The 13,137-nt window shown below is 46.7% G+C and overlaps 4 protein-coding genes across 4 annotated transcripts; 2 read left to right on the top strand and 2 right to left on the bottom strand.

Annotated features, from left to right (window-relative positions):
- Positions 1-1,631: 1,631 nt before the first annotated feature.
- On the top strand, positions 1,632-3,281 carry CCR75_005582 (uncharacterized protein; the record flags this gene model as incomplete). Its single annotated transcript, XM_067963662.1, has 1 exon — positions 1,632-3,281. One exon carries the CDS (start codon positions 1,632-1,634, stop codon positions 3,279-3,281), a length of 1,650 nt encoding a protein of 549 aa, XP_067823345.1.
- Positions 3,282-3,522: 241 nt separating this feature from the next.
- On the bottom strand, positions 3,523-4,227 carry CCR75_005583 (uncharacterized protein; the record flags this gene model as incomplete). The annotated part of the gene is made up of 1 exon (XM_067963663.1): positions 3,523-4,227. The coding sequence occupies one exon, from the start codon at positions 4,225-4,227 to the stop codon at positions 3,523-3,525; it is 705 nt and encodes a 234-aa protein (XP_067823344.1).
- A 2,334-nt stretch (positions 4,228-6,561) lies between these two features.
- Positions 6,562-9,177, bottom strand: CCR75_005584 (uncharacterized protein; the record flags this gene model as incomplete). Its single annotated transcript, XM_067963664.1, has 1 exon — positions 6,562-9,177. One exon carries the CDS (start codon positions 9,175-9,177, stop codon positions 6,562-6,564), a length of 2,616 nt encoding a protein of 871 aa, XP_067823342.1.
- A 712-nt stretch (positions 9,178-9,889) lies between these two features.
- On the top strand, positions 9,890-11,206 carry CCR75_005585 (uncharacterized protein; the record flags this gene model as incomplete). Its single annotated transcript, XM_067963665.1, has 1 exon — positions 9,890-11,206. The coding sequence occupies one exon, from the start codon at positions 9,890-9,892 to the stop codon at positions 11,204-11,206; it is 1,317 nt and encodes a 438-aa protein (XP_067823341.1).
- Between the last annotated feature and the right edge of the window lie 1,931 nt (positions 11,207-13,137).

The raw sequence follows: 13,137 nt of genomic DNA, 5'->3' as shown, positions 1-13,137 counted from the left end.
CGATTCGCGTTAAGTTTTTGAAGCCAAGCTTCGCGTCCAATGTCTTTAACATTGCGAATGAACGCACTCCAAGCTTGCATAAGCGAGACTTTATCTCGCTTATTATTGCCACTAAACCATCGATGCTTTAGAAAAGCATCGAGATAGAAATCTTCCTCAGCGCGAAAGTTCTTCGCGCTGGGATCAAGGCCATGTAGCTTTGTCGCAATAAATAAGGGATATTTATTGTGAGGAGTAGTTTCTCCAGACAAGCTATTGATGAGCAATTCTGGCAAAAGCCACGGCTTCTTTTCAGGGGCGAGATGAGACATTTTACTGTCTTCACTCCCCAGAGTGGTGCCCACTGAAGCAGGGGTACCACAAGGACTTTTCTTACGATGGCTTACGCCATCGTCGTCACCTTGCACAGAGACACGTGCAGGTGACCGTATGGGAGACCGTACGGGAGATCGTACGGGCGATGAGGGATCATCCTCATCGTCGGATCCAAATAGACTGTTTACTCGTCTATCAGAATGAGCCCTCTCATTCGAAGGCTCATAGTCAGCCGCCTGACGGATATCAGGCGACTGTTCCAGTCTCCCCGAGGCGGCACTTCATCCGACTCGCACTCGTAATCGACCTCCAAAGAGGGGTCGTATTCACGTGGTGAATCACCACGTGCACTCGCAACACCAAGTGTTGTGCGAGTGGAAGACACTACGGTAGACGGAACGTCTACCGCAAGAGATAACAATGCGTCACCCGCGGCTGCACGAACCGCAGCCGAAGGTTCAACACTATCATCACCCCGCATGAATTGTTCCTTCATGCGATGGAATTTAAAATGATGGATCTGACCAATCAAAAACATTTTAAAAATTAAGTGGTCATTTAGCGACCACTCCACCTAATGACATTCAGAGTGATTGTCGTTTAAGGGAGGGGTGATGTAACGGGGTGTATCGTTACATGAAATTAACACTTTAAGGTTGTTAATTAATATATTATCTAAAGGGTAGATAATAGTTGGAGGATATTACTTTATATAGTCATTTCCTGAATTCTTATCCATAAATAGGTATAGACCATTATGTCTATTTATTCCGCAGACTAATCAGCTGTAGAAGTAATCAAAGAGAGTTACAAGATAAGATAGATAAGAATTCATTTACATGTTTAGTATTAGTTTATAGTTAAGTCAACATTTACAAAGATAGATTAAGAGACACTTAACTATATTAATACAGTTTTCATTTTATCCTCTTAAGTTGACTTGTCTTAAGAGAAGTCTTCCTCTATACGTACAGTGTACGTTATCTAACGGAAAGCACCACTCACAACTGAAGCAGTGTGAAGTGGACTTGTACTGAAACAGTACAAGTCGTAGTGCCCCGTTACAATGATGGCACAGTCATCTCGATAATATTTACGATATGGATAAAGTCGACACCGCTTCTTCACATTGACGTTATACGGTGGAGCTGTAAACGACAAGAATAAACATTTTTATCTGCGGCTGAATTTCATCGATTAATATCCTAAGAAAAAATACGAAATAAGCTGATAAGAAACTCACGCAAAAATTTCGTCAGCTTCGTGTGTACCACATTTCTTGCGAGACGGATGCATTTCCTGATTGCTCCCAGACCATGTATCGTTCATTCGTAAAAAAGCCTAAAGCCGTGGCGATGCCCTCGACGAATGAAGCCACTACATCCACCGCCGGTGGGAAAAAGCGTCACTCTTTGGTGCCGTTGCTCTTGGTGTTTCTGTCTTTAGCGGTTTCGCTGTCGTTAATTGTCCAATTTCTGGACTTGGGTACAGCCACCATCGACAAGACTGTGTCCACAGTTGTGATGCAACATGAGCGCCCGTACAATTACAGCGACGTCAAAACCAGGAGTCTCTGCTATGCTCAACGAGACGTGGGTATTCTAGCTGCGGTGAACAAGTCCGCCAGGACATTCTGTGGTGATGGCGGCTGGGACAGCGTCCATCAGGCGCCAATGAGTGCCAAAAAGGCGACGAAAATCACGATGTATGAAGCAAAAGGTGGCATTAAAACTGCCACGTTTCAGAATCTCATGCTAGATCTATACGGTGTTCAAATACACAAACCGATTGAAAGTGTCGCGCAGGACGGCGGTGATCACAATCCTCTATTCAGATACAATCCAATAATCGTCAATTGCGCCTGTGACGAGCTTGCCAATTATTTTCTATCCATCACCAATTTAAAAAAGCGCTGGGCAAAGCAAATCTGGCAGCTGCACTTGGAGGCATTGCCAAAAAGAGGCAACGCAACAGAGACGTTTTGTTTGCCATCGAGAGCAGCAAAGAGCAGACGGTCGTTGTGGGATTTTGTAAAAGATCCCTTGCAACCGCCGGATCCAAACAAACTAATCGTGTTTGAAGATCCAGTAGTGCTAATTACGCGCCGTGACGATCATAATCCATTCTTTCAGATCTCGGTCGCTTTTAACTCGTGGATTATGCTTCAAGTTCTTGGGTGGGATGTCACAAAGACTCGTGTCATTCATTTTGACGGTGGATTCCCATCACCCATCGATGCGTTGCATCAACAATTATTAGCTCCCAATTTTCCTATTATTAAAGGCACTTCGCTTATGGGTAAGCGCGTGCACTTTCGTGGCAGTGTCGTGATTGCCCCGTATGAGTCACGGGGGCCCTTGATGGAGCATTTAAATAACGACGAACCGTGTCATGATTCTGCACTCATCAAATCCTTTCGGGCTCAGTCGCTTGTAGCATTAAACGTGACCCCAGAGATGGAACGCGAGTTAGCGGATACGAGCCGCCGCCCAATGATTGTGACGGTCATTACGCGTCGGCCTATTCGCGGGCGCACATTGCAACGAATGTGGGTGAATGAGGATGAAATTTTGGCATTAATGCGGATTCAGTACAAGAGTTTGAACGTCTTAATTCGGTCTGTCGAGTATGCGAACTTGACTCTGTATGATCAAATTACAACCACGATTGAGAGCGATATGATCGTCGGCATGCATGGGGCTGGTCTCGTAAATGTCCTTTGGACACGTCCGGGGACGACAGTGGTGGAGATTTTCCCCAAGCTGAAATTTCGCTGGGGATATCGAAATCTGTGTCAATTTCTGGGTTGCGACTGGCACGAGTTTCGTGGCGGGGAGGATCTTGGTCCCGATCCGGCTCCCGAGACCAAGAATAAGCGTATTATATACGACGAGTGGATGACCTTTTTTCATCCGTTGTTCAACGAAATGTATACAGCTTATCTGCGTCGACGAGCGAGTGATTGATCGGGTTGCGGGTAGCATATGATGGACACGATTATCAGATGGAAGCAAGGCATACACGCCTGCTAGTTATTGCGCTGTTAGATGCTATGACTTTCAGGTTAACAATGCGAAACAAAGTTGAATTTAATACAATTGGCGTACACAATTTTCGTGATATTCTAAAGTTTAGGTGAAAAAGCCTTGTTTTGAGCCCCAATGAAGAGGGAGCTATGTATGACTTGACGTGTGACAGGGTTTTCGCTTAAAATTTGATCTCCTCAGCAAATTTTGGTACAGGTGCCACGAGCTGTTGTTCCTCAAAGTGGAGGGTGCAGAGGTGATTGGTTCGCTCGTAGGCAGGGCGGGCACAACCGTCGATTGCGCAGCGTTTGCCGCCTCCATGGGCCCAGCAAACACCGTTCGAAACGGATATAGTCGTGCAGCCTTGGAACGAGCAGAGCGTGCCGCCGCCATGTGACCAGCAGACCCCCTTGGTCTTGGCGCGATTGGCGCAGTCCTGGACTTTGCACTTGACCGAGCCGCCGTGGCGCCAGCAGCGACGTGCGTGCTTTGCGCGGCTCGTGCAGCCCTCAACCATGCAATACTTACTGCCCTTTTTCACAATGGCGCCATTCTGAAGCATAACTTCAGATTGACCGGATACTTTTGCACGGCCATTCGTCGCACTAGTTTTTTGTAGACGGCGGCGCTTTGCAATCTTGCTAGGACCTGTGGGTGGTGCCACGATGGGAGCAAATGTCTTGTTTGATGACCCGCGCTGAGGCGATGTCCACGGGAATGAGGGCAGCAATTTTGGCGGCGTAAGGACCTTATTGCTGGAGAGAATAAAGTCTAGAGAGCACTTGTTCACGGGCTTTGATTGTTGAATCGACTTGAGCCCAAGCAGTTGGGGCATATCGATATAGCTCGGCTGTGAAAGAGGTAGGAACGTGCGAAAAGTCATCATCTTTGTGATGTAGAGGGGGGGGCTGTACTCGTGGGCGTGAGTGGGGAAATGAAGATGTGAATAAGGATCTCTTGAGTTCACCGAGAAGTGCCTGGAAGCCCCCTGCCTGTCTATCTGAATGGCCAAACAGGCTTAAGAGGCGTTGCCATGCGAGGAATATTCTACTTGACATACGTCATCGGTTGCACGCGTCCTTTTTACAAGCGCCTGGCCTGGATGGAGTCAGTGGGTCAGACTTCGTGTCTTGACACTAGAGACGTGAAGGGAACCGATAGTTCGACCTTAAAACGAAGCCCATTGTTGCACCTCATGTCCCTCACTTTAAGAACCTGCATGTATTTTAGCCGTAATTGCACACGATGTAGCTCTACTTCGTAGTGCGGTCATTTAGCTGCGGCGGCGAGTTCTTCTATCAGTAAGACCGTTTCAGACGCACCGGACGCTGATCTATTAACTGTTCCCTCCGGCATCAGGGCGGACCATGCGACATGCGTTGCCTTTCACTGCGTTTTTGGGCTCGAAAGGGTATAAAACTGAACAGGAAGTCAAGTGCTACTCTTCTCGTTGAATCGCTAAGACCTTACTACTACTGTGCTGAATCGAGTCGCTAAATTTTCTTGTGTGCATGGGGTAATTGTCTCACGCACATTCTTCGGAGTCGTAAAATAAATACAAGTTGAGGATTGTAATCCTCGCTGCTAAATGTTCCCAATAGTCGACACCAACGGACCTGTTTAGCAATCAGCTTTAACAAGTGAGCCGCTAATAATACATGCACCCAATGGCTTTTCTCGTCGCACAGCGAATCGATGAATCTCCTGTTCAGCAACTTTATGTTGATCAGAGAAGTTCAGCTGCGCAATCATGTTCCGTTTCGCCCTTGTAAAAAAACGTCACGCCGCTTTTAAAAAGTGACAGCAAAGCATTAGATAGACAGACGTTAATGATGACATGTAAAATGGACTCGAAACCCTTTTTTTTTTTACTTTTCAGTCACTAATTGTGTTACGGATTGATTACCTGTTCAGTGGCATTACATAATTACAACTGCCACCGTAGCGCTCGTTAAGCCGTTATAGACGTAACAGCAAGGAGTTCAGTTGTGATTGCTCACACTGACGCTTCTGTTGCTGCGCTGAACGGAAATGGCGAAAGGTTGCGCTGCACACGAAAAATGCCAGCACAAGTAGTTAGGTAGCTTTATGGCGAAAAGCGCTATCGTAAGATCATAAGACGTGATGATACGCACGTATCTGGACAAGATGTTCATCTCGTGTCAGTAGCCTTCATTATACTTATCACGTTCATCAATCGATTTCCATTTAACAATAAAAGCAATGTTTCTAACAAAATTCACTAGCAAAGTCGCTGCGGCAATGTACCTACATTTCGACTCACGATTTGTACGGTGAAGCTTTTGAATTTCCTGTTGCTTACTATTGTCCTTAAAACTCTTCCAGTGTGTCTAACCAAGGCGTTGTCCTACACAATGTGAATGGAAGTGACATCGTCTCGTAACCCAATTGCTAAATAAGATACAAAAAATAATGGGACCTGGGACCCCTCAATTGTTTTTGTCTCGCTCGGCTCTTGTTATGGAGCTGCGTTGACGTTGCGAAAGATGCTCGCTGCAAGATAATTGGTTTTTGTAAAATTTACATGAATTCACTTTTCAGCTCGATAAGCTGAAGCGTAAAAAGGTTTGAGATCAAAGATGCACCTTCATTCGTGACCTTTGTAGATGGTAAAAGTCGCTGCTAAAATTGACTCAAGAAAATGAGTTTCCTTATGAACTTGTTTGTTGAGTCTGCACGTACTTGGCCAAAAAGGCCTTAATTGAATTTTGCCTTGCGTCCGTAGAGATAACGCCGCCTCGACTCGTCAAATGCGTGCTGCGTGGATAGCTGTTCTTTTCTAGTGATAAAATGCAACGTAAAGAAGCAATTCAGCGCAAAAAAGTACAGAGTCATCCCCACAAATGTCTTCAATGATAAAGGTATACACTGTATAGTCGATTTATCACAATTTAAAACGTTGTCAACGGGATGGCTCTTGACACGTTATGCAGAAATGGCACGCTAGCTATCGCCACATACCGACCACCATGCAAGAGCTACTCGTCAGTCAGCTGAATATTGGCAACGACAATGTAATAAATGAGGCAATCACGCGCAGTCAAGAAGAAAATAGTTGTGACAGGAAACTTAAAACTAAAGTATTTCAGCACGCAGCTACACTAGTAATTACCTGCTTCACTTTCTTGAAAGAGGTCATGAATTCCTAAGAGCCTCCGTTAAGTGTCTTGAACTGTCAAAAGCTACTTCCACGTGGCACTTATCTATGAGCAAGCTTGGTCGACAGCGTGGACATGGCTTTGACCTTGCCATCGGGTACCATAAAGAGCACAACTGGCTTGTCATCCGAAATATACGGCACGTCCACGCGAAAGTAGCCCCGACGTTCGAGCTGCACAACCTGTCCCTGCTTCACATTGCGTAACTCATGGTCTCCCATTGCATGCATTTCCGCTCGGGTCGTTTCGGTCAAAAAGTCTTGAAAATTATCGCCTTCTTCCAATTTGGGTTTATTGAGCAAGTGATCAAATTCCACTAACGTTAACGGAACAAGATCCGACACATCCGAGAGCCACGTGATTTTGAGCTTGGTCTTTTTAAAATCGCCTTGGGGATAATTCTCCGCTTCGACACGCGTAATCGTGCCGTCCACAGCCTTGTGCACCTTCTTGACAATCATATTGCCATGACGCATTAACGTCACTTCCTCACCTTCGACAAATTGCATGACATCATCACGCTCCACCAGCAACTTGTTGCAAAATCGCACCATCTTCTCGCCCATAAACGGATCCTTGGGATGACGCGCTACGGGAATCCCCACAACGTGGCTCGAGACATTTATCAACGTCAATGGCACGGACGTTTCCGTCGCGATTGCAAAGTACCGCGGAGCTATCGGGTCCAGCACGCGTTTATTCAGCGTCCAGAACTTGTCCCATTCCATATCCGTGATACGACGCGAAGCGCCTTGGCTCAAGATAAAGTCCCGCAAAGCTTCGACTTGCACGCCGCGACGAAGCACACCTTGAATCGTTGGGAAGCGAGGATCGGTCCACCCTTCAATGTGGTGATTGTCGACAAACCACTGGAGTTTGCGCTTCGATAGCACCGAGTAGACGAAATTCATGCGAGCAAACGCCTGGATAATCACCTTGCGCAACCGCAGCGTGTCAAGTACCCATTGGTATTGAAAATCCCGATCGTTGTACTCGGTTGTGCGGAGTGCGTGGGTCACTCCCTCAAGGGAATCGACAATTGGACACGCCAAGTCGTACGTTGGATACGCGTGGTATTTGGTCCCCGTGCGATGGTGCGGCGTGGCATTGCGACGGAAGAATACGGGATCCCGCATGGTCTTGTTCTTGGCTTGCATGTCAATCTTTCCACGCAGACAATACCCTTGGGCTTCCGAAGCATTCTGAAGCATTTGATTAAACAACACGAGGTTCGCTGCCGGTGTCTGGTTTCGACACGTGGACTCAATGCCGTCCATCCGTTCTTCTCGCATCTGCTTTTGCGATGTATTGTCCATATACGCGTGCCCTTCCGTAATCATTTGGCGCGCAAAGTCTGCAATCGCATCAAAGTAATTGGACGTATACGTCACCACGTCGGGCTCAATCTGGACTCGTTTTAAATCTGCAACAATGCTCTGCTCGTACTCATTTTTTTCTTTGCTTGGATTTGTATCGTCAAACCGAAGAATTAACTTCCCATGGTACTGCCGAGCGTAGTAATTATTCAACATACACGCTTTTAAATGGCCAATGTGCAGAAACCCCGACGGTTCTGGAGGAAACCGCGTTACCACGTGGCCATCGACAGCATCTTTTAACGGGGGACACGTACCCGTCTCTTTGTTCTTGAGCACGGGATTCTGACCGTCTCCAGGCTCGCAAAGCGGCTTTATGGACGTTAGCGTGCGCTCTACCGATGCAAACAGCGTCTGATGTGAGCCCAAGTGCGCCATCCACCGCGTGACGTGTGTAAAAGGCGTCACGTCCACTTGCTTTTGCAACAGCGTCATCTGGGCCCACACACCAATGTCGGCTAATGACAGCGCGTGCTGGACGAGGAACGTCTTGGTCTGTAGCACTTGATTCAAGAGTTGCAACCCGCTGTCGTCTCGTGCATGGACACTGAGGCGCGTGAGTGCAAAGTCAAGCCACGCATCAATCTCTGAAGACGAAAAGGCAGACTCGATCATCGAAGTGTCTGTCGAGACGATGCCGTAGAGACCCAATTCCGGCTTTAAGCGTGCCAAATACCGTGCAATGGCCACGTCACCCGATAGCTGACGACCGTTTGTGAGCATTAGAGTTGGCACAATAACGGAAGCTGTTGCGTCACGGCCAAAGTTGGTAAATCCTGGCGAATAATGGACGAGCTGCGCCACAATGTAACTCGCACGGGGAAGCTCCCCGGCACTGGAGAAGACAATGACGCCGTCGTTCTCGGAAGAGGGCGTGGGAAGCTTGATACCAGCGTTATGGGCCGGTTTTAAAGAGTGTTTGCCCCCCGATACCAATGCAGGACTAGCTACAGCAGCAGCGCCTTGGGATTCGTCGGGACCATTGGATTTTAGCGCGAGTTTCTGCGCTTTCTTTCGTTCTTTATTAAGCTCCTTCTTCGTCTTTGTTGTGGACTCCTGCGGCGTTAACTGCTCTTTCAGCACCTTCGTATCTTTCTTGGACTTGGGCGGCGGGCCGTAGTCCTTGCCCGTGATTTCCTTAAATTGCTTCTTGAGCGTCAGCAATTGCGCTACAGCCTCCTTAATGTCCTCAGCCTTGCTTGCATCCTTTGCTGCTTTTAAAGAGCGCACCAATTCTCCCGTAGTGGCGATTTGCGACGTAAGTTCAGCTTCCGTCGCCATTTGGGGTCGTATAGGTCGGAGGCTTTTTAACCACAGATCCCCAATGAGCACCTGGAGTGAGTCGGTTTAACTAGGAAACGTTACCGATATCTTCTGAGCACCTGGAGTGAGCCGGTTTGACTAGAAAATGTTACCGGTATTTTTTTACAATGACCTAGTATCCGAATTGTGACACTTGCGATCACAAACATGGCGTTGTTTGCTTGTTTATTATATGTGCAGACGTCGCTTTGACCGTATACCCACAATGCACTGTTTGAGATGTCCTTTTAAGATGTGCACTGTGCGCCTGCCTACGGTCAAAAAGCACCAAGTTTACGATGTACACTGTGCACCTACATCCTGTCAGAGCGACGTCTGCACATGGCCTCACTATCTGGACCAAAGATAACAGCAAGCAAATGACATATTATCCCTTGATAAGCTTAAAGTGTTGCCATATCGACGGAAACTGGGTCACTGAAAGAAGATACCGGTTTGTGGCTCGGAATCACCGATTTTCTCTTGGTAGATTTCTCTCCCTTCTGCACGCTTATGTAAAGACGGGAAGTCGTCTATGAACTTCGACCATCACCGCAATTGTCACGTACGGACACAAGCAGTACAGTCGCACTGACGTGATTGTTCAAGAAAACAGATAACTGTGCTATTTGATGCAAGCAGTCACAATTTATTTTAGACAATACAGCAGAGCCCCCACGACTCGTCACAAATGCGTTTGTGCGTTGCTCTCGGTCTATTCTGTGGTGCGCTCTGTGCTTGGATTGTACTCCGCTTGAACCTTGGAGATCCGCTTCCGTCTACCTCGGAAATTGCACTAAGGTCCGCTGGAGAATTGACACAAGGCACGACCGCGGGAGGGAGGCGATTGACCGCTGCTTCGTTCAGTGGATTTATATCAAATCTGCTACATGCTAATCCCTCAAAGGCTTCTTTGGCTACGGACCACGAATCAGCCAAGTCCCTTCAGCGAGCATCGTCGAACTTCGATAAGCCTGAAGACTTTTTTAATTTGCTGCGTGGTATCAAATCTAGTGACGATTCTTCATACATGCAAGCCATAGGACGCTTAAAAAAACAGAATGTGAAGATAAGCAAATTTGTGGCACTTTTGCAAGTGCCTGATTTGGACCCGGCTTTGAAATACAAATTAAATCAACTGGAAAAGCGTATGTTTTCGAATCCTACCATGAAAAAGGAGGTGTTAGCTGGTTGGGCGGCGTCTGAATTGCCCCTCTCTAAGGTTCAGAAGAAGCTTAGCAATTTCGGAATTGATGATAAGACGAAAGTATCGGACATGCTCAAATTCAACCAATTCTGCCTCGACAAGTATATATCCGCTCGTTGGGACTCGAGAAAATTGAACGACTTTGACCGTTATTTTCAAGACGTGGACAAAAAGGCGATTTCGTCCGATATTGTGCAAGTGGCGAGAAAAGATTTTCACATGACAGAGGACGACCTAACGGCTTTGCTCAAATCCACTAAAGCCGATTTAAGTTCGCATTTATTCGTTTCACTTACGAAGCTCAACCGAGAATTTGACAAGCCTAAGGACAAGAATACTCTCTTGCGTGAGTTACAGAATCTTAACGATGATTCCAATACCCATCAACTTGTCGAGTGGCTAGACCACGCCCATCGCGTCTGGTCGCATGACAAAATCATGACTGAAAAACTCGACACTTCCTACGAGATAGTCTCACTATTATCTCAACGTTTAGAAGTGCACAAGAGAGTTAAACTGCTTGAAGCGGCTTCAAAGTCAATTAGAGTGGCAGACTTTGCAAGCGACTTGAGAAAAATGCTCAATGCCAAGGCATTATCAGCGAAAAATCCCACCACCGACGATTATCTTGAACAGCTGAAAAACATATACGGTGATTTGAATCAAGATGCCATCGGTTATATGTGGAAAAAGTACGTCACGAATCTTCGTCTAAGTGGTCAGATAAATTTCGACGAGTTTGCAAAAGAATATGCGGAAGGCGTGTCTTTAGGGCTTGTTAAGGAAACAGGATTGGCTTAGTAATTTATGTGAAGTGTCGGTACCCTTAGAATAACGATATCGGTGCCTAGCGTGTAACGGGGTGTTTCGTTACATGAATTTGACACTTAAAGGTTGTTTATTAATATCTTACGTGAAAGGTAGATAATATTTGGAGAATATAATATTCTAAAAGCTTATCCATTGGTAGATTAAGACCATTATTTCTACTTTCTCCGCGGTCCAGACAGCGCTGGACGCGCGCAAAGAGAGTGACAGATAAGACTTTATTACATGTAATGTATTAGTTTATATTATTAAGTTAGTATTGTAGATAGACAAGAAGATCTTAATAAATATTAAATAGCCATTTTAATTCACCCTCTTAAAGCAAGTGTTTTAAAGAGAGTCTTCATCTGCACTACGTGAAATGACGTGAGGTACCACTCGCACTAAGGCAGTGCGATGTGGGCTTGTACTGAAGCAGTACAAGTCAGTAGTACCCCGTTACACCTGGTAGCACTTAGTAGTCCGTCCAAGGACCATGATTCCAGCATCTAACATGGACATGATAGATGATAATGGCAATACGCATCACGTTTCGCGTGATAGCTACTCCTTTCCAAGTGACAGAGAAAGGAGTGCGGTCGAACGAATATGTTCGACCTTACTTTACGATGCCATCTTGGCCATGCTGTCCGGTTTGGACAGAGATGCCCTCCATTTAGTCATCGCCAAATTCATACCACGTGAACTTGACAAGAAGGAGATGGTAGGCTTGCTTTTTAAGCAAGGCTACTAACAGGCACAAATGTTGAGATTACAACAGGTACAGACCCCTGTACCTGGGATGACGCATACGCGTCGTCCCGAAACTCTAAAGATTGACATCTCTTAGTATAGGGGAGTCGAAGAAGACTCCCTCTTAAGATGGTTTGTCGAGTTGGACGATGCCATAAGGGCACGTCACATCATCGACGAGCAAATGCAAATCGCATTCGCTCAATCGAATCTGACAGGTCGTGCCAAAACTTGGGCATTGGGCCTCAAGTTGCGCGACCCATACGTCTTTGGGTCGCAAGAGGCTTTTAAAACCCGACTCAAACAGACGCTTGAACCACCAAGGGCTGAGTTCAGAGCTCGTTCAGAGCTTCTGAAGCTCAAGCAAGGCAAGCGTGATGTGCACGCTTATGTCAAATAACCCAGTCCATGAACACACGTTGATTACGGTGTTCATGCAAGGTCTTTTGGATGGTCCCGTAAAGACCCACCTGTTCCGCTTGAAACTGGATACGCTTGAAGAAGCAATATCCGTTGCGGAACAGGAGGACTTTAGCTTGAGACAGGCTCAAGCTAGTTCATCATCATATCGTCCTCCAAGACGACGCAAGTTAGGAGGTCCAGAACCCATGGACCTTTCTTACGTCAAAAGCGAGAGACCTCGCTTTCCGAATAACAAGCGATTGCAGAAATGTCAGGAGTTGGTACACTACGCTCATGAGTGTAGTGCTCCACGCCCAGTACCGAGAGGTACTGACGGTAATTATGGACCGAATGCCAAAAAGGGCAACGATCGAGGGTACGACGTTGTTGCGAAATCGCAACAGTGAGGTGGACCGCCTAAAAACGGTCGGGGCAGTAGGAGCACAACGCCCTACTGATCCAGGAGCCTCAAGAGAATTTGCAAATCTCTTGACTAAAGTTGCACCAGACACACAATCATTATGTGTCTCTGCACCTGGTGATGAGGCATCCCGCATCACCTTGAAATTAAAAGTGACAAATGATTTGTCACTTAGAGCCCTACTGGACTGTGGAGCGTCAAATTACTTTATTCGTCGCCAGTCGCTAGAGGGTCGTAGGTTTAAATATGTTGAGCGCGACATCCCTCCAACGAAGATGACAGTGCGTCTAGCGACAGGCGCATCGATCTGCATAGCGGTAGAATCGAGCAGATCAGCGTACTCGTCACA

Source organism: Bremia lactucae, linkage group LG13 (assembly GCF_004359215.1).
Source record: "Bremia lactucae strain SF5 linkage group LG13, whole genome shotgun sequence".
NCBI lineage: Eukaryota > Oomycota > Peronosporomycetes > Peronosporales > Peronosporaceae > Bremia > Bremia lactucae.
The sequence above is the reverse complement of the archived record's forward strand: the minus strand, read 5'-3'. Positions and strand labels throughout refer to the sequence as shown.